This window comes from Equus przewalskii, chromosome 8 (assembly GCF_037783145.1).
Source record: "Equus przewalskii isolate Varuska chromosome 8, EquPr2, whole genome shotgun sequence".
Classification (NCBI taxonomy): domain Eukaryota; kingdom Metazoa; phylum Chordata; class Mammalia; order Perissodactyla; family Equidae; genus Equus; species Equus przewalskii.
In genome coordinates, this window is record NC_091838.1 from 73503039 (window position 1) to 73524529 (window position 21491).

At 42.5% G+C, this 21491-nt stretch overlaps 1 protein-coding gene across 5 annotated transcripts in view; it reads right to left on the reverse strand.

Moving 5' to 3' along the window:
* The window catches only part of ADCY8 (adenylate cyclase 8), a 216953-nt gene that overhangs the window by 106354 nt on the left and 89108 nt on the right, over nucleotides 1–21491 (reverse strand). For all 5 annotated transcript variants that reach the window (XM_070630986.1, XM_070630985.1, XM_070630988.1 and 2 more), the window contains exons 4-5: nucleotides 19633–19744; nucleotides 11826–11953 (exon numbers count right to left, since the gene is read on the reverse strand). In XM_070630986.1, coding sequence (XP_070487087.1) covers nucleotides 11826–11953; nucleotides 19633–19744 — 240 coding nt within the window. The remainder of the gene's footprint in view (nucleotides 1–11825; nucleotides 11954–19632; nucleotides 19745–21491) is intronic.

Sequence of the window (21491 nt, forward strand, 5' to 3'; positions counted from 1 at the left end):
ACAGCCTGGAGCATCATGCCTCACATATAGTTGGGTTTAAAAACATGACTCCCCTTTTTTTGAAAAAATAAATGAATGAATGATTCCATGTACAAAACTGGATCTTTGTATTCTCTGTTCCGAAAATGTTGTAAGATAATACAAAGTTATTTAAACAAGAAAGTAAAGTTGAGGTGGGTTGAGAATGTAGAAACAATGAAACAAATTAGATATTAGGAAGACAGTCACAGACATAAGAAAGAATGCTGGTAGCTAAAGGGTGAGATAATTCTTGTTTCTAGTGATGATTCTAGCTTCTGGGCCATTATTTTAATGTTAACTTTTAAGTTAAAAACTACATAGTACCCTTCATCCACTGATGATGAAACCACTAGAGTCCATTTGAAAAAATTTAACAAAGCAAGAGGAGAAACAGCATCCAGCACTTGAGAGGAACATTTCAGTTTCTGATGCACTTTCCCAGTGAGTTTCTGTGAGGCAGGTTATTGAGAGAGGTCATCTGTGCTGTCCACCCACTATGTCTTGTACTGCGATATTTCAGCACATGGTAGGACTGCACTTTCTTATATATTTCATGTTATTTTTGGCCAATAAAATGTGAGCGGAAGTGATATGGGTCATTTCTGGGAAGAACCTTTTAGAGCCTGACCAACCACACTCCTCTTTTTTTCCCTCCCGTCTGTGTCTACCATTAATCAAGGATGCTGGGTGATGGAGCCTTCTTAATCAGGGTTATTGAATAAGGATGAGGTATAGTGGTACCCTGCCACTCTTCAATTCTCCCAGAATGGACAGGAGATGTGAGTGTAAAATAAATCTTTGCTGTTTTGGGGGGATGTTTGCTACTTCAGCATAACCAGGATTATACTGACTATACAATCATCTGTCCCAATCCACATTCTTCTCATTACATGAGCATCACTATAGTGTAGGGGTTAATATGGAACCTAGCACCCTACTACCTGAGTTTACATTTTGCTCTGCCACTTACAAGCTGCATGACTTCAGGCAAGTTACTTAACTTCTATCTATAAAATGGGAGTAATAATATCAGTGTCAGGATTAAGTGAATAAACACGTGTAGAGAGTTGAGAATAGCGGCCAGTGCATACTGAGTACTACTTGGCTGCTAATCATATACGAAGGAGCTGCAGCCAGGAAAGCAAAAGGATTTTCTTTTGGCTACATAGCTGGTAAGCAGGATTCTAGGACTGAACTTGGGCTGTTGTGTTTTTAAACCTCACGTTCTTTGCAACACAGCTACTGTACGTGGCTTGTGATCCTGGGCAAATAGCTTAATCTGACCCTGAGTTTCAACAGCTATGAAATAAAGCTCTAGCTGATTGCTTCACTTACAGAGCCTTTGTGAGTCCCAAAGGAGATAATGGATGTTAAAGTGCCTTGCCAACTAATTGTGAGGGACTGCTAACAGCACACCGTGCTAATGCCATTAGGTAATTAACATCATACAGGGAATGCACTGGAACATCTTAATGAAAAGACATTTAGGCTTTTTATTTTCTTCTATAAACAAAAATCATAATAAGAAGACAAAATATCTTTATTGTACTGTTTTCTTTCTTTTTGTTATGTCTAGGATTTGAGTCAAAAATAGGAATGAAAATATGTAAAAGTCACGGATAATTTACAGACATTGGTCCTCTTTGGAAAGGCTACCCATTGGTTGTGTAGAACCACAAACACAACCTGTGTTTCAAGATCAGTTCTTGAGGGGAGGACCTCTGAGCATCCATGAAGCTAAAATGAAGGGAATTCTACACTGAGTTAGAAGTCCTGCTCAATTCTTCCAAAGCAGAGCCCCAGGGATGCTTTGCTGGGCTTCATCAGCCACGAACAAAAAGAAAACGACTATATCACCTGCATTATAAACATTTTCTCTTTCTTCTCCACTTACTCTGAGCTTCTGGAGGGCAAGGGTACCATCTTTCATTTCCACATGCCCAGCACTTAATACAGTGATTAGCACACAGGTATAGTCAGTGTGCAAAAGCATTTACCGAATTAATGGACAAAGCTCAAAGGCTTTCTTGCTTTATAGCCCTATGTTGTCCCAAGATGCTTCCAACAGTCCCAGAGGAACCACAGAGGTAGGTGCCTTTGGACCTTGCCAGTTGGAAAGCGGGGCAACCCTAAACCTCTTCCTCCTTCAAACAAAGCAGCTTTGCTCTCATCTGTTTGTCATGGTAGGTTTCCATCAAAAATTTCTTTTAAATAAAGAATCCACTTAATTATTATTATCTTCTGCAGCTCTATATCAAGCTAGGGACCAATAATGCAACAATTAGCCAGCAAAAGATTGAAGGTGTTATTTCTTTTAATTGAAGTATTAAAGAGGAGTGCTTGGTAGATGGTACAAGATGAGGAACTCTAGAATTTTTCTTCCAATTTAAATACTTTAAATGGTTCTTTCCTAGGCAATTAATCAATCTATAGAAGGCAGTGGAGGAATGACAGGAAGCATAATCTAGTAGCTGTCATTGATCTGTAGATTAGACTTTCTACTGCTGAATAAATGGATAGATAAAGAGATAAAATTCAGCAGAGTAGCAGTTTGGTACTGTGGGATGAAAGACTTCCAACTCCTTAGCTTTGGGCAGAGACTGAAGTTCCAATGCTGGATCCACCACTTGCTGGCTGTGGGAGCTGGAGCAAATGATGTAGATTCCCCTTTCCCCTCTGTAAAATGGGTTCCATATCAGCTTCTCAATGCAAATCACTCTTAACACTACCAAGCGGCACAGAGTCTGCGTTAAAGCAGGCTGGATGTGAAGCTGGGTTTCTCCACTTACAGGCTGTAGGCCTCGGGCTAGTTGCATTAGTCTACGATTCCAGTTTTCTCAGGTGCAGTGGGAAAGAAAACTAGCCCTTTGCAGAGTTGTTAGGATGGTTTACAAAATCATGTATATAAAACACTTAACTTGGTGCAATTTGAACACTCAAAATAGTAGCTACTACTAATTTTTGTTAGTAATAACAACTTATAATTACATGATAATTACACAAGTTAAATCAGAACTCCCCCCCCAAAATTATGAATTGATCACTTTACCTTTTCCTGCTAAAACTATGCCTGCATTAGCTCTATTCATATCAAAATAGCTTCAACCAACCCATGTAATATACCACCTGGGGAGTCCTAGGCATAAATTGGTTCAAAAAGAATGAATGTAGCAAGAACTGAGTGATTGGTCCTTGACTACCTGGAAGAAACAGTGTCCTTGAACATTCTAGAAGAAAGGAAAAGCAAGGACGGCGTTAGTTATGGAAGTCAACTATGGTCATCATGTAGGTATGCTGTGCAGGTGTCAGATCTTATCTTTCCAAGAACCCTGTGTATCATCACTAGCACTAATTTACAAATGAGGAAACTGAGTCCCAAGAAGTTCCTGTCTTTAGGTCACACAGCTACAGGTAGAACAGCGGAATTTTACCCCAGGTGTGTGAGCCTAAATCCAGTGGTCCACTTCGACTACTTTACACAGCTTCTTTTTCAGGCGTCACATGGACACCGGGGTCTGATCTGGTTTGGCCCAATAGGTGGATGACATAGTCTCTACCACTTAATTCAAAAGTCAGCAGACTTAGAGTGCTGCTTTGTAGATTCCAGACTTCAGTGAGGCTACCTCAGGAGTCACTCACTGGAGGGGTGGAGGCTGCCAGCACTGTTGCCATGGAGCCTGACGTGGCCTTCAACCATGATCCATTCTACAGTGTCTACTGGACTCTAGCATTAGATTGTCTTAAAACACTGGGCCCATCTCCTGCTTAAGAAGTTTGAAAGCTACCATATCTTATCCTAGCATGGAAGCTGCAATTTCACGAAGTGCTTCACTTTGATGCCCACAGTGATTCTGAGAGGTAGATAGCCATAAGCATTACGAATTTCCATTTCCCAGATGAGGTAGCTGAGGCTCCAAGAGAATGAACACACATCTATTACATCTTCTGTGTCCGGTCTTTTATCTTCATGATCTCATTTCACTTTCGTAACCACCCTGTATGCTATATATACAGCTCATTTATTCATTCACTCAGCAATTGTCTCTTGAAGACCTCTGCAGATATAAGCAGTGAACTAAACAGATAAATCAGAAAAATCAGTTCCTGGGGGCTGGCCCCATGGCCAAGTGGTTAAGTTCGCGCACTCCACTTAGGTGGCCCAGGGTTTGGATCCTGGGCACGGACATGGCACTGCTCACTAGGCCATGTTGAGGCAGCATCCCACATGCCACAACTAGAAGGACCCAAAACTAAAATATACAGCTAGGTACTGGGGGGATTTGGGGAGAAAAAAAGCAGGAAAAAAAAAAGAAGATGATTGGCAACAGTTGTTAGCTAGGTGCCAATCTTTAAAAAAAAAAAAAAAAAAAGAAAAAGAAAATCAGTTCCTGTATTCATGGAGCTTACATTAGGATGGCTTACCCCCATTTTACAGCCAAGGTAGCTGAAGTGGGGAGGGGTTAAGTCGCTCACTCAAGGTCAGTAAGTAATGGGCCCCAAGGGGCACTCATGGATGTCAGACTCCAAACTGAGTGATCTTTGGCTACTTCGCTGCTGCTTGCACTCCCCTCAGCATTAAACTCCTGCTTTTGGGGGTGGAAAGGTAATAGGAAGACCTAATGTAGCATTCCTTTTCAAAAACAGTGTGGACCTAATGAGAGAAAGTGAGAGAAATGATCCAGCCCCTCATTTTCCATCACAGAGCTTTATGTCCTTCTCTCTTTCTGTAAAAATAGGTTTTTAAAAAATTGAAGTTGCCTTAAATAATGTGTGTGTGTGCGTATACTCTATAAATGCAATCTTATTTAAACTCACAAGCATTTTCTTATGCCGTTGACTATTAATGCAAACCATCATTCTCAATCATCATCCATTTTCCTATTTGGTAGTATGCCAAAATTTATCTATTTCCCTGTTTTTGGATGTTCACGGAGTCAAATGAACATGGGTCAGGGTCTTTGCTCTGTCACTTACAAGCTGTGTGTCATTGGTCAAAAGTTATTATCCTATCAGAGCTTCAGCCTCCTCCTCTGAAAATTGGGAAAAGTCAACAGTAGTTTCCTCACAGGGTTTTTGACAGTATTGGGTGAGATAAGTAGAAAGATTATTTGGTATAGTGTCTTGTATATGGTGAACATTTCATCAATATTAGCTGTATCAACTATTATTACTAGATATATTCAATCTTTACCATTATCAACAATTTTGCAAGAAAAAAACTCCTTGTCCATCAACTGACGACTACTCTAATTGCTGCATCTTTAAGAGCAGTGTGTGGCCTTAAGGATGCTGAAGTTAATGACATTTCAGAACAAGGTGAGAAAGGAGGTTTTGGGGGAGAGAAACAGTGAGAGAGACAGAAAGAAAGAAAGGAAGCAAGGGAAGTAGAGAGGGAGAGAAAGAAGGAGAGAAAGAAAGAGCAAAAAGGAAGAACGAGAGAGAGAGAGAGAGAGAGAAGAGAGGAAGAGATGCCAAGAGGCATGCAGGGGGCTTGGGCATTCTTGCCTCCAGTGAGGGAAGCAAAATAACTCCTGTTTTTCATGCCTGGTCCTGCCACGTTGCTTGGCAGAGCCCCCCTGCCACAAGGATTAAGACCTTTGCTCTAATTAACCGTTGGGGAAAAGCCAGGTCCTGCTTGGCATTCTGGTGTCATTCTATGACTTTTTAGCAACTGCACTGAAAAGACCAGGCTCTGCAATTTTCATTAAGATTCATCAAGGAAGAATTTTGTAGACCATTAATAAAGATATTGCCTATAACAGAGCCCACCATCAACGCTGGTGTCTTCTAGCTCTCGAGCCTCCCCAAAAGAGACCCAGGGCATGTGAAGAGGAGCCACCTGGAGCCACTTTTCAATCTATTTAATGGTACCATTATCTAAGCCTATTTTAATTAATTTAATTTTATGAATAGACATGCATGAGATGGTGCTAAATGCTTCATTAGAAATAAAGTTACATTCAATCATTTTTCTTTCCATACATCTAGCTAATATCATGTTTCTAAAATCAAGTATTCTTGATGAAATGAATTTACTATGAGGCTTGATTAAGGCTCATTATCTTGTTATTCTCAGATGTTTACTGACTTTTCTCCTGTCTCAATATCGGTCCTGCTAACTTATTAGGGACATATGTGAGATCTCCTAAGCAATACGTTGATCCTTTGGGTATTAAGAGTAGGTTTCAGATATCAGAAGCAATTGCAGAAATCTGAGGATGGGATGCGGGATACCATAGGGGTTAAGGCCAATAGATTTGGAGTCAGATGGTTCCAAGAGGGGTGCTCTTCTTCTGCCAGACTAGTTGCGTGATTTTGTACAATTGCCCAAACTCTGTAAGCTCCAGTTTCCTCGTTGGTAAAGTAGGAGCCTACTTCCAGAGCTTCAACAGGTCAGGATGTGCCCACACCGCTGTATGGGTTGTTTTTGGCTGACATCTGTTCTCACTGGCTGCCCCGGGCTATTCTGATTAGTTGCTGCTACAATCATACTAGTTGTTCAGTATTTTTCCCACCACCCCTGCCTGCCTCCAAGGATTGTACGACGACTTAAAGAGATAATGTATGTAAAACACTATTTCAGTGCTTGGCATATAGAAAGTGTTCAATGAACCCAGCCATTGTCATTATTTTACTCAAATAGAACAGAAGCCATAAGGAAAGGAATAGGTTTCCGTAACTTAACTGAGCCAAATTTTCAAGTGTCAAAACTCAGCCCTAACTGCAACATTTACAAAAATATTTCTATGGTCATAATATGCCTGCTGTCTATTTGGATTTTCAAAAGGACACGCTGAGGTTGGATTTTATGATCCTCATTTCACAGAAGAGGCCATGCAGGCTCCGAGAAGTTAATCACCCTCGTCCAGAGCCATACACCCAACAACGGGAAGAAGCAGGGACCAGATTCGGTGAGTTGACTACAGCTCAAGGGCTCCCTTTGTTCACTCAGCACGTTCCCCATTAGTCACCTTATGGTACGATAGTCTCTCTTTCAGGGAACATCGCCATGATCACAGCCAGCAACAAACTCTATCTTTGATAATGTGGAATCCTGTCCACAGTTCTTGGAGCATTGTCAACTGATAACTAAGTTTATGGTACCCATATAAGTGTTTGGTTTGATTTAAATTTCTATGTCACACATTGTCTCTCGGGGGACTCTCAGGGTCTCAGCTTTGGGGTGTTATCACTCTTTCCTTTCTATTTCATAGCTGCTGCTCTGTTTCAAGTCCTGACTTCTCTCCCCTGGATTGTTACAAAAATATTTCCCAACCTTGTGCCTCTGCTTCCTCTCATGCAGAGTCAACTGGAGAGAGCGTTACCCATCTCCACAGTTACCTGCCTCATGGCCACATCAGAACATGACACTTTCCTACAATAAGTGTCAGTGACTTCCCATCGCCTGAGGGATGAAGCCCCAGGATGTCTTACAAGGTCACCAACTATCCCTGCACTAAAACTCCAGCGTCTGAATTTAGAATAGTAGTGATCATCACGGCCTGCTTCAGGGCTTAACACACACATACATAGACTTGCACAAATATACACATGCACACACATATACACATACACACGTATACAAACACACATTTATGCATATACATCCACACATCTCCACACACACCACACATATACATACATACACATGAACACAATATATACACACCTACACACATTATGTACACACTCGTACACATGCAGCATCTGCCATTCTTAACACCTAGGATGGCACACTTTTCATGCCTTTGTTTCTAGGGAAAAAACATTGATTCTTGGTCAAAAGGACCACCCTGTAGATACCCCAGGAAAAGACAATAGACAGGAAAATTGTTCCCTTATGCTGTATTTCTGCTCGTGCTTGATAATCGCTCACTTGTGAAACCTGCTGAGGCTCTAACTAGCAGCAGTCCCAGCCTTTTCCTCATTTCGGCACCCTGCCTCCACCGTCTGGGCTGCAGGAGAACCTCCATCACATATTTGGACTGATCAGTGAGCAGGAACCATGGTCATTTTGAGTGTTGGTTTGCCATCTGTGGAAGAATTATAAATCTCACCCAAACAAGGAAACTTGGAGCCGCTGGGACCCAGAGAGCCAAGATCCAGATGCCGTCTCACCGTCAGCATCAGAGCACCAGGCTCTCACTGCCTTTCTGCACTCTGGGGACTGCTGTTGGGATTCCAACTCTGAGGAAGTGCCAGAAGGAGGGACGAGGAGAGACCCTGACAAGCTGGGAACAATACCTCAAACAGGCATCCATCTCTGATGACAAATATACAGGACCGCCATCTGGTCTGGGGACACCAGTCAACAAATGGTTTATTGATATTGACATTATGTTACAACACGTGCAACATAATACTATGAATTGTTCTGGACTTTACGGCTTCTGTGGAGTTTTCTGGTTGGAACAAGAGCCTTTGAGGCTGAATGAAAAACTGGATCTCGTGTTAGCCATAGTTGGTTAAGAGGATTAATTTTTTGATAGGACTGTGTAACTGGGATTTTCTTCCACACACATTCAGGTGCAAATATTGTCTGCCAGTCATTCCTCAGGGTGCAATACTTGACGGTAAAAGTGAAAACTCTAGAAGTGGGAGCCAACGGCAACCGATGCTCGCATAATTCCAGAGCTCTTGTTTATCCCTCTGCATCACACTGTGCTGTTAACTAGAACAATTAATGCTGGACCTCAAGTCACCTACATTATAATCAAGGAGTTGTTCGAGTATTAATAGACTCTGACTCATGCAGTTGAAAAAAATATCCTACTGAATTGTCTTATTTTAAAGGAGTAAAAGCAGCCCTTAATAAACTAATGAAAGACAGCCCTTGAGTCATTTCAGCCTATCCAAATCTCAGTTCTCACTCTCCCTCCAGAACTTCAGAAAGGGGACCTTCAATTGGCTCAGATGGTCAGGATGGATAAGGTCCTCTCCTGAGAGACAAATGATGGTGCTGTAAGGATCTTAAAGCATTTTGATAATCAATGTTCATTTCTTCTGCAATGCCATCTCGGCAGCACATCTTTTGCACAAGCTTAAGATACAAACTCCTATGGAATATCTGTGGTTGAATGGATAAAGAAGATGTGAGATAATGGGATTTTATTCAGCCTTTAAAAAGAAGGGAATACTGCCATTTGTGACATGGATGAAACTGGAGGGCATTATGCTAGGTGAAATAAGCCAGGCAGAGAAAGACTAATGCCCTATGGTATGACTTATATGTGGAATCAAAAAAAGAAGTCATACTCATAGAAACAGAGAGTAGGAAGGTGGTTGCAAGGGATAGAGGGGTGGGGAAATGGGGAGATGTTGGTCAAAGGGCACAAACTTTTAGTTATAAGATGAATAAGTTCTGAAGATCTAAGTAAGGTACAGCATGATGACTATAGTTAATAATACTGTATTGTGTACTTGAAAGTTACTAAGAGAGTAGATCTTAAGTGTTCTCTCAAAAAAAAAATAATAACTATTTGAAGTAATGGATACATTAACTAACTTGATTGTGGTAATCACTTCACAATGTTTATACATTTCAAATCATCACGTTGAACACTTTGAATATATATGATGTTATTTGCCAATTATATCTCGATAAAAGAATTAAAGTTAGAAAATAAATGTTAAAAAATGGCTATGGGAAGTTTTCCTACTTAAACTTGATTTTTACATGGTTGATAAATCACAGATTTTCAGAACTGGCAGAGACTTCAGAGCTGGTCTGGTCCAAATGTCTCATTTCATAGACAACAACTACAAATGATCTTCCTAATGGACACCCACGGGCAAGAGAAGGACTCCTGGGTGACCCGTTCTTCACAGTATTTCCAGGGCTTAGCACAGTGCCTGAAATATGGGAGAGCTCGACAAATTATTTGTTGACTGATCTACTGATTGACTGACAGACTAATGTTCACACAGCTGTTGACATGAGTTGTAGAGCTGGTATAAGATACCAGGTCCTCTGGGTGTCCATCCTATTGCCTCCCTTGACACCAGTCAAGATGTTATCACAATTTCTCCTGGTTTGCAGGACAAAACTCAAGTGTCCAAATTAACAGCTAAGAAGCTTCAGCAGCCTTTTCTATCTACTGAAGGCTGACCAAGAGGGACCTCTGGATTGGAACTCTTGGGCTCCTCTCTCCCCAGTCCTTAGAGGAAGGAACTTCTGCATCTCTGTAAAAGAGGGGGCAGCAGCAGTGGGGACATTTACAGTCTCTTTTTCCCCCTGCCTACTTGGTCTTAGGGGTGGTGAAGGGTTAGATTCTCATCCTACGCCTCATAGCAAAGCATGCCGCCACCTTGATTGGGCCCAGGTCATGGGCTGGTTCCAGAGGTGGGACCCTGAGGGTCTGCCAAGGTACCTGGAGTGAGGTATCAGGCTCAGTATTGAAATGAGCAGTTTCACATCAACTGAGTGTGATCATTTTTAGGGAAAGGGCTTCTGTGTCCTATTCTTAATTAGGGGTCTACACCACCTTTCCTGATGTCAACAGACATCTGCCTGAAACCAGAATGAAGTCAGGGATCTGTCAGCAAGTAGAAAGAGTCCAGCACACTGTGTTGGCCATGAGGCAGGAACTAGAAAGGGAGGCTCCAATTGCTTAGATCCTTCCTGCCCTTTCCAGGCTTGGTCTTGAGAACCAGCAGGGGAGCTGAGCCTGCAGTGCAGGGTGTGTCTGAGGGTGGGAAGTTCAGGGGTTTTTGTCCTTGCTGATCTTTAATCCATACTGACACGCTCAAGGATCACACACACGCCTGCTAGACCATACAACCTAGGTTCAAGTTCACAGGGAGCATCTTCTGGTCTGTTTCTGGCAAGACTCTTCTTCCCATAAAAGATGAAGGCATGAGCCATGTATCCTCTCTTTACTGTCTTTGCTGTGGTTGTGGGAGGATGCAATGCTTGGAAGCTCTGCAACCATTTTGGAACCCTGAGGGGAGCTCTGACAACACTGAGTTTCTCTTCCAAAGCCATAAAGATTCTAGTTCCAAAGTCCTTGACCTCAATAACTCCTCCCACCTTGATTAAGTCTCTATTTGTCAGATACACTGACCAAAGCCAAAAGCACTTGTCACACACCCACGAAGTCAACCCTGGTTGTGGCCCTTAATGATTTCCTGTTGGCCTTAGGATAAAGTGCAACCCCCTAACATGGCTGAGAAGGTCCTGCAGGCCATGGCCGCTCCCAGCCTATGGTCTATCTGTCACCACCGTTTTCATCCCAGGCTCTACCAGCTGCCACTGCAGCACATCCCGAGTTCTGCACACATCCATCCTGTCTTCCAAGCTCTCCACCCACCTCAAGGATCTGGCTAATGTCTACTCACCTTTCAGGAAACAGCTTAGATGGCTCTACTCTGGAGAACACTCCCCAGCACCACGGATTGAATTAGCTCTTCCTCCGCTACTGACCCAAGCATCCCAGATTTGATTCTTCACAGAGCTTTGGTACCATACTGAAATTGTCGATGCATCCATCTCTCCCCATACACTGTAACCTCCCTGGAGGTGGGCATGACACTCCCCTCGTTCCTTGCTGTATCCCCACAAGGACATTTGTAATACAAATTTGTTACACAGATAATTAAAAGTGAGGTACAACTAGAACATGATGAAGCTGGCAGGTGCATCGGTTCTTACAGGAGAATTAATGGGCAAGCAGTTTTTTGTGAAATAAGTCAAAGGGCTTCACCTTTCAACATACATATGATTTACTGCAAAGGATAGATGGGTGGTTTGTCTTTCCCATGATGCCCATTGAAGGCCGGGTGTTATGGAGGAGATCCCAAATTACCTGATGGTTTTGATCATGCTGAGGCCCATTTCCACGCAGCAGTGGGCGTGGTCCTGGCGGGGCTCAGGAAGTCCGGAAACACAGTAGTAGCAGTCTCCCAGGATTTTGATGCGAAGGCAGTGATGCTCCTGGAAGGAACAGGGCAGGAGAAGAAAGGATGGAGTCAATGGACAGGTAATTGCTTCAGAAAGGCTTGGGAACAAGGGGAGTGGGTCCAAGTGGTCTGCACCTTGGGGTCAGGAGCACCTACCTTCGAAATGCGCTTCTATTCTCTCCCTAGGAAATTAGTGGGGTACCTTAAATAGGGGTTTGAATGGCTCAGAGGTGGAGCAGAGTCATAGAAAAACACTGGATTTTGAGCACAACAGATACACTTCCCGGGTCTGTCATGCACTAGCTTTCTGATCTGAATCCCCATCATGTGAACAGGCCTGGCGAAGAGTGGGCATCCAACACTCAGGTTCAGTGTTCCCCTATGAATCCTGCCCTCATCAATGTCTTTCTTCTCAGGATGTGTCTCTGAATTAACAGTTGTTAACAGCCTTTAGCTCAACAATAAGCACTTAAAAGAACAAATCACTTAGGGACATCAACTATTTCAACTCTATTTTAAGGCCCTTCCCAACTAGGGTATTGGCACGTGAAAAGGAGGGGCTATGTCTTACACAAACTTTTATTCATTTATTAATTCATGGACTTGTTCACTGACAGAAAAACACATCAATTGGGCATCTATCATAAGGCAAGCATTGTCCCTGACACAAGGATGTTTAATAATAACCCCTATGATACACCATATATTAAACAGAGTAACCCTCACAACAACCTTAACAGGTGGGTACAATTTTTATCCTCATTTCATAGGTGAGAAGTAGGGCACAGTTGCTTGTTTGGTGGACTTAGAATCATGAGGACACAATTCTTACAAAGTTTCAAAGAGCAACAAGCACCAAGAAAATGGTGCATACTTTTGTATTGGACGGGAAGAGGCTAGATGTTGCAGGTTTTAGACGACAGAAAACTTGAGGCAGTAGAGCATAGGGGCTAAGGGCACTGGCCAAGGAGTCACACTGCACAGGATGAAACATCTTCTTTTTTTTTGTTTTGAGGAAGATTAGCCCTGAGCTAACATCTGCTGCCAATCCTCCTCTTTTTGCTGAGGAAGACTGGCCCTGAGCTAACATTCGTGCCCATCTTCCTTTACTTTATATGTGGGACGCCTACCACAGCATGGCTTGCCAAGCAATGCCATGTCCACACCTGGGATCTGAACTGGTGAACCCCGGGCCACCAAAGCAGAATGTGCACACTTAACCGCTGAGCCACCCGGTCGGCTCCAGGATCAAACATCTTTACTGAGTGTCTTTAGCTAAGTTACTTAACCTCTGAGCCTCAGTTGCCTCATCTGTAAGATTGGGATAAAAACAGGATCTCATTGTGTGATTGTGAGGATGAAATAAAATGATGCATGTGAAGGCTTGGTACAGGGTCCAGCAGATGGAGCACCGAATCAGTGTTGCCTGTCTCTGTGATAACGAGTTGGACTCCCATCTAAGATCTTTTGCATCTCTATCTGTGATCATGGGCAGAGGACTTTCTCTTCTGGTTTTCTTGGATAAGTGGGTGGTACTGAATGACCTCTGAGGAGCCTTCTAGATCTGAAGCCCTAGGAGCCTATGGGTCTATGCCTTTGTGGGTCAGGGGCTCTCCTCGGGAGGGTCCAGGGGCGGGAGAAGGGGAGCTGCAGATGGAAAGGGACCCACTGAGATTCCAGCAACGCAGTAAATGCCCTTGTATTGCCAAGCTGTAAAAAACTGTCCTGCTTTCCTAATCTCATCAAAAGTTGGGCCATTATGTTTGGGTAAAAAGTGATTGAAATCACTTTCCCAATGAAAAATAAATAGACAGGGAAAAGAGAATCAGAGCTGGCTGTGGTGCTTCCAAGGCTGGATCAGATCTCCAGCGCCTTGCCAGTCTTCCCAAAGGGGCACAGATGCAATCTTCAGAACCTCACAGCATGCATAGCTGTCCCAGGGTCATTTTTAGGAGTTTCAGGTTCCTGTCTGTTGGCTGCTTCAGTGCAGCTAATTTTGTAAGAGAGCTGCTGATGAGATCTGATCAATAAGGAGAGCTCAAGACCTCCAGCTGTTTATTCTCAGACCTCTAGAGTGTCATGGCCAAAATGAAACTTAGAGAGGACTTGGCTCACTGGTCTGGCAGTTTCCAGATTTGTGGAGTCCACAGGAAAGCCATTAAAAAAACCCCAGAGAGCCTGAGAAACTGCTATAGGGTTCATTTTTGTATTATGCCAAGGAAATACGAAAAATCCATCAACAAACAAAAATAACAACCCAGCCACCATCGACTAGCCCCATCACGTTATAACACAAAGGGCATTCTTAACACCAAAAAGCAAAAAGACGTATTCCTAGAATAAAGGAAAGTTCTTTGAACTAATAAAATTAGCATTATTAAAACTCACTACATTGCTGATATATGTATATATTTTCATCTCACGACCAAAGTTAAAACTTTCCAATATTTGCTTGTGAAGGAGCATTAGGAACCACTGATGGAACCCCTTATTCTTATTTTGCAGGGAGGCTGGGAGGCAGGGGTTGGTAATTTCCATCAGCCACACTGCATCCGCACATGGTCCTTCTCTCAGGGCAGAGCCTGCTGTGAGTGACTCAGGCTGATGGCAGTCTGGTGCATCAGGGAGACCTGCCCCCCAGTTGGCAACGGGAGGGAGAAGGGAAAGGGGGAGAGTGGAAAATGCCTTGGTCTAAGAACCCTACAGCTCCATTCTGGTCAAATTTACCAGCTGTTTGATCCTGGATAAGTCACTCAAGCCACTGATATACGGGTTTCAATTCTCCGTATGTGACACGTATCAAAATAACCCATCCTGTCCTTAACACATAGCAAAGTAAGCATGGCCATCAATTAGCAATGACAATGACAACCTGGAAAGTGCCGTCTCTTGCTTCTTTCCTCCTTTGAGTTTCACAACAACAGTGAGCACAGCAGGGTAGGTAGGATTTACATCTGTTTTTAAACATGGAAATTTTGGGATGAGAAATAGGAGAAATATAAAAAATTTCCTGTACCACAGATGAGCTGGCTAAAAGTAATGATCTGAATCATGTGTGATATTCACCAACCCCTAATCAGTGATTTTTTCCGTGAAAGCAGAGATGAAAGCATTTTGGAAAAATTTAAGTAGGGAAAGGAAGTAATATTTATTAAGCACATGTGCCAGGCGATGTGGCAGATGCATTACATTTGTCTTGCTTAGTCCTCAAGACCACATTCGGAGTCCTGTCTCATTTCACAGACAGCTTAAGGAAGTGAATTCCACGCAGCAAGTTAGCAGGCAGAAGTGGAATTCACATCCACATCTGTCTGACTCTGGAACTCCAAGCTCTTTCTCTACAAAACTGCAGAAATTATGGCAAAGTCCAGAATGGGAGATCTCCTGACAAAGATACATTTTGGAAGGAGCTTGTGTAAAATGGTTTATTACCCTTCTGGAGCAGACATACAACATTGTGGTGAAGATGTTCATGTCCACCATCCATTTTTCTTGCAAAAAAAAAAGTGAAATTGTCAGCCTCTTTGAAAAACTGTGGGCCCAAAATAAATGGTATGTATATCTACATATATAATATGTATCATATATGAGAAATATAAATATATATGAAATATAAAGAAATATAAATATATGTGTCTATGAAAGATGTCTTATCTGTCGAGTTCTGTCAGTTTCCAGACACATTTTTTATCAATTCTTGTGAGCTGTCAGATGACTTGACAGTAATATCCGAGCAACCTCTTTTTACCAGAAACTGCTTTGAAAAGTTCTTATTAAGAAAGCACGTTGTTTTGAAAAAAAAAATATATAGAAAAAGGAGAAGAAAGCAGAGTGAGGGCCTTCATGCAAATTTTGAATGGTCTGAGTTGGTCTTAACATGATCCTTTTCCTGCCATCTTGATGGCCTTGCTGCTATGAAAATCCAGAGAATTTATGAAACCATAGATGTAGATCGTAGATAAAAATTAGGAGATATATGCATCAAGCAATCAAACATGGTTCTTCAGTTGGGGAGGGGCAGGATTATAGGGATGTATACTTCCTGTATTCTTTACATCTTTGATGTTTGAATTTTACAGAAAGAACAACTATTGCTCTAGTAATCAGGAAAAAAATCAATAAAATATGAGAGAGACTCTCAGAATGAAAATATTAGTGCCATTAATGTCCTTTAAAAAGGGTTATAATAGAAATCATGACAATTTTTTTTTAAGGAAGATTAGCCCTGAGCTAACATCTGCTAACAATCCTCCTCTTTTTGCTGAGGAAGACTGGCCCTGAGCTAACATCCGTGCCCATCTTCCTCTACTTTATATGTAGGACGCCTACCACAGCATGGCGTGCCAAGCAGTGCCTAGGTCCATGCCTGGGATCCAAACCAGCGAACATCGGGCCACCACGCAGAATGTGCAAACTTAACTGCTGTGCCACCAGGCTGGCCCCAAAATCATGACAATTTTTATATTGGCTTACCTAATTGTAATTACACAAGTAACACATGAGTATATTGTCCTAGCAAAAATGAAACTGTAGATAAGTCCCCTCGGACAGCCCTCCCTAGAGACACACTATACCCCGGAAATCTGGTCTCCCTTCCCTCCTCATGGCTGCTGTGCATTCACATATACACTTATATGTTTACATATACTTACTATTTTTCATGCTCTTTAGCCATAAATCTATTATACTATGTCTGTAGGTCTGAGACATGCTTTTTTCATGCAACAACATGTCTTGAAATTCTTTCTATGTCAATATACGAATAGCTCTCATTCTTTTTAATCTGTTGATTAGCTTTCCATCGTGTTGGATTTGTTCTTTACAACAATAATTTAGGTGGCTTACAGTTTTGTCAGCAATTTAGAAAAAGGTTTAAGATGTATTGACGTCAATTGCATAACAGTAAATATGTTGTTTTACAATTTTAAAGCCTCATAATAGTTATTTCTTCTTTCCTAATTTGGATGGGGGAGGGGTAGATAGGGACTACTTTATTTAAAAAAAAGATCAAAGACCGAAAGTTACTAAAAGTTGGCTAAGGGCACTATGAAGGGTCAATAACACTCAGCTCTGAGCAGCCTGAACCACAGGGCACTGTGGAATTCTATCACACTAACAGGAACTCTAACAGAAGGCTTTGAAGTTTTCCTGCATTTTAATAATGCAGTGAATAACCGGGTAAGCGCATGCCATTGACACGGGAAGTGAGTTCTCTCCAATGTGCAACATAATGAAACTCGAAAGCAAAGCATCATGGCAAGGCAGGCAGAGATCATCAGAAAGCCACAGAATTTTGATGCTAAAAGATGCTACAAGGGGCCAGTCCAACTCCCTTTTACACAGAAGCAGAGTCTGTGACTCGATTAAGTGGCTTGGCTAGGGTGGGGAACAAAAAACACTGAAAGTAAGTTTCCTCATTCCAAGATGAGTAGAATTGTTTTCACTGGCAGAGTTTCTCAAAATTTTCCAGAGAGGTCCCCTAGAGTGGTAAATACTCATGCACTCAGGGTCGGGGTGGGGTGGGGTAGGAAAGCAGGGTAGACCAGGAATTACTGAGTGCTAATGGGTACTGAGTACTTAGTCTGAGTCAGCTTCTGTGTTAAGAGATATTTCACATGTTTTATTTCATTTATCCTTCAATACAATTCACATAGGAAACTGAGACTCAACAGAATGAATTTACACAAGTACATTCAAGTCCAGCCCATACTCGAAATCCCATGCATCTAACCCTTCAAGCTGTCCTGCATGGGCAGCAACACATCTCTGACATCTTGTATTCGATCCCTTAAAATGCCTGTGGCATTGCTTAGTGCTCAAGAGCAAGCACCTGCCTCAGTTGGCCTGAGTCACAGATGCACAACCTAGCGGTGGTTCTGAGCAGGTTACTTTACTCCTCTGAGCCTCCGTCCCTCATTCCATAAAATGGAAACAACAAAGAACCCTGCTTGGTAGGTTTGTTGTGAGAAGTAAATTAGGTCACTGTAAGTCAGGGAAAACACCAGCACAGCGCGTAACACACACCAGGCAGTTTATGAATGTCTACTATTCTTATCAAAATTATAATAATTTTACTCCATCTATCTGTGCTTAATTTGATATTCATTTTTTTCTTTAAAATCTTTCAATAAGACTCATACCCCAGAAGATGGACTATAGCTTCTTGCACCCACTGGGATCGATGGCCCATGTACCCCCATCTTGCTCCTCTCCCCAACCATGTATACCATAACCAGGGTGAAAACCCTGGGATACAGGACAAAGTCCACATTCCTTAAAATGTCACCCCATGGCCCCCAAGATTTGTTTCTGTTTTCCTTTCAAGCTCATTTCTCGCTACAGTCTCCATGCCCTTCATGCTCTAGCAATCTTGACTGCTTAGAGCTCCCCAAACGAGCAGCACATTTTCACACTTCCCTGCTTTTGCACCATAGCTCAACTTAAAAGATGCTTCGTTGTCTAATCTGATACCGGGAAGGCGCCTGCTCTTCCTCAAGACCCAGCTTGCATACAGCCTCTTCTCCAGGTGCCGCCAGATCACCACCACCACCCCAAGCACTGACTGCTCCTTCCTTTGTCCACCAGGACTTCTGTGCCTATTATTGCTGGCACCACATTGTCTTGCAACTATTACGGATTTGTCTTTCTCCCTTACCGGACTCTGAGCTTCCCAAGGGCAGGGATTGGTTTTGTCTTGCCAGAGTCTTGCATACAACCTGGCACATAGTATGTACTCGATAAATGTTGGTTGAACAACGTGGATTAAATTTTACTTAGCGACCTTTTCCCCGGATCAGTGGGGATTACTGTGACAATAGAACTTGACCGTGATCACACCTGTCAGTTCTCATTACAGGACCATCTTTGTTCATCTTAGCATCTTTGAGTAGAAGTATTCAGAACATAATATGAAGTAGAACAACCATGTGTAACTGGCACCAACATTGGTGCAACAATAAAAAGAGACAGTATACATTCTTCCCTGCCTCCAAACTCCAAATTCACAACAGCCTGTGAAGTTGACACTAAGATACACTCTTTACAAAGTAGGAAAGTAAGTCACGGCTATTTGAACCCAGAGACCCCTCTAAGATGCAGTGTGACAATGATATTCCTCTTTAACTTGAGCGGCTATAGGACTAGGAATCTGTTTTGATAACAAATGGCCATCTCCTTTGACCTGTTCTCCTTTTTCAGCTCTGATCAAGTCAGCTGAAAAATAAAGGTAGCATCTTGTTGGCTAAAAACAAAGCTCTTAAGTTAGGTCAAACAAAATGGTAGTGGGACGGTCTAGTAGATTACTGATTCTTGCGAATAGGCTAATTCATTCCAGATGGCTGGGGTTGGCTGGGAAACTACAGGCAGCCATCACTGCATGAACCAACACTGAGGCTACAGCTGGATGGCACCTGGCCACACGCAGGGGGAAATAATGATGGGGGAGTAGAAAGCAGATAAAAAGGACTTCAGTTTAATTGTCACTCAACCAGCTGTCTCTCAATTGGGAAAATTAATCTGACAAATCTCCCATCCGAGACCTGTAAATAACTAACACTGGTCCCCAAAATGTTCGAGGGTCAGAGATCCATGCCCAGGGACAGGATGCAGAATGATAATGACATTGGTGATGAAGCCTGCGTCCTTCTCTTTCCTAATTCCACATGCAGTCCCTCACTCCCTCGAAAGACTAGGAGGGAATTAAATTCAACTCACATGGGCTAGTCGATCAAATCTGGCAAAGAGCTCGTTGAGCATCCTGACCAGCTCCTGAGCGGACAAGGTCGTGGAGAGGTTGGTAAATCCTTTAACATCTGCAAAAAGAATACTAGACAACAGGAAAGGGATGGGGTGGGGAGAAAGAACATTAATATTTTAATCCCATCCTGCGAGACACATCAACACCGTCCAAATAAATCCACCGTGGTCTGAGATTTTAACTTTCCCTGCCATGGGAGTCATGAGGAATGTCTCAGTGTTTACCAAACATCTCAGCAGAGAGAGTGTACCCGGGAGTTCCAGAAGGAGAAGGGGACAACGGAAAGCCCTTCCTTCTGTGCAGGGCTGTGGAGTGAGGGCAACACAAACAACCCAAAAGGGAGTTTGTTACTAGGAACAGATTAATTTGTTGTGGAAGGCAAAATGAAGCATTACGGATTATCTCTCTATTTTCACAATGAAAAGCAATGCAGACGCAGTGAACACAGAGGAAAACAGACATGGGGAAAAAGAACACAAAACCTCATTATCTCCAGCTCAGTGGCCGGTACTCTACCCAAAATTGCAGGCAAATAGATTGAGGCACTTTTCAAAAGTTATGAGAATAGGTAGAAAAGCTGGGAAACCTCAGGTAGAATAGTTAATTACCTAAAAATCTCACATTTCCTAAATATTTCAGTTAGCTGAGGTCTTATTCCACGCCTATGTCTTGGCATAAGGGAAGAGGCAGTCCCCAAAAGCCTTTTAGAAGCCAGGCACTCTATGAACACTGTCTTAGTTAATCCACCCAGTTGGCCCCTGAGGCTCAGGGACGCAAGGACACTCGCCCAACATTCCACTGGTAGCATGCAGTAGAGTTGAGATTGTCCACCCAGATGAACTGTGCTGTGGGGCACTGCTCCACCCCACCTTACCATACCATCTCAGGGGCCTCTGCAAGAGCAAGGGCACCTCTGAAAGGAAGGATGGAACCCCAAAAAGGCTACCATATTTTTTTGATTTTCATCTTTTATCATCTCTGAAACTGATAGCATCTTAGCAGTGTGTCCGACTTTTTGGTTATTCCTCTTAGTGTTGTATAAAATAAAAGTGAGTCTTACAATCGGTATAACTTAGTTTTATTGAAATAGATTATTTGGCCAGAAGACATTGCAGAATGTGTGTTGGCTTACATGGGTCACCCCTGGTCTTCAGCGGTACTTAAATTGGCCTCTGTTATAAACTGCTTTAAGAATCTGATATAGGTTCTGAATTCTTTCACTTAAAAAATGCACAAGTATTCAAAATTTTGCACCTTATTTCAAGGAATTTCTACCTTCCCCAAAGCCCATTCATGGACTCATTAGGAAACTTTTGACTTCAGTTTAAAAATTATTGCTTTAATTAATTAATGTATTAGTTCTTTCAGCAAATATTTATGTATCTACTATGTGCCTAGCTACGCACGGTGCTAGGCTGTTGGACTGAATGATAAAGAAGGCGCAGTGCCTGTCCTCAAGATGCTCATCCTCTGGGGAATGGAATTGGGCAGAAAAGGAGAGAGACAGAAACTACACAGGAGATGACTGCTGTGATGGAAGGATATACAAGGTGATGACCAGTCATAAGGGGATCAGGAGTTTCCTAGCAAAGCAAAGTCTCAGGTGAGTCTTGAAGGACCTATGGGGTTGGATGGGTAAAGTGAGTAGAAGGATGGGTATTCTGAGCAGAGGAATCAGTACATACTAGGGTCTAGTGGAAGAGTGGCAAATGTACCAAGGTTCTGCAAGAATTCAAGGGCAGGTAGTCAAAGGGTAGCATTGAGCAAGGGGATCGGGAAGACAAGAGAAGAGAGAGAGAGAGAGATGAGGTCAGAA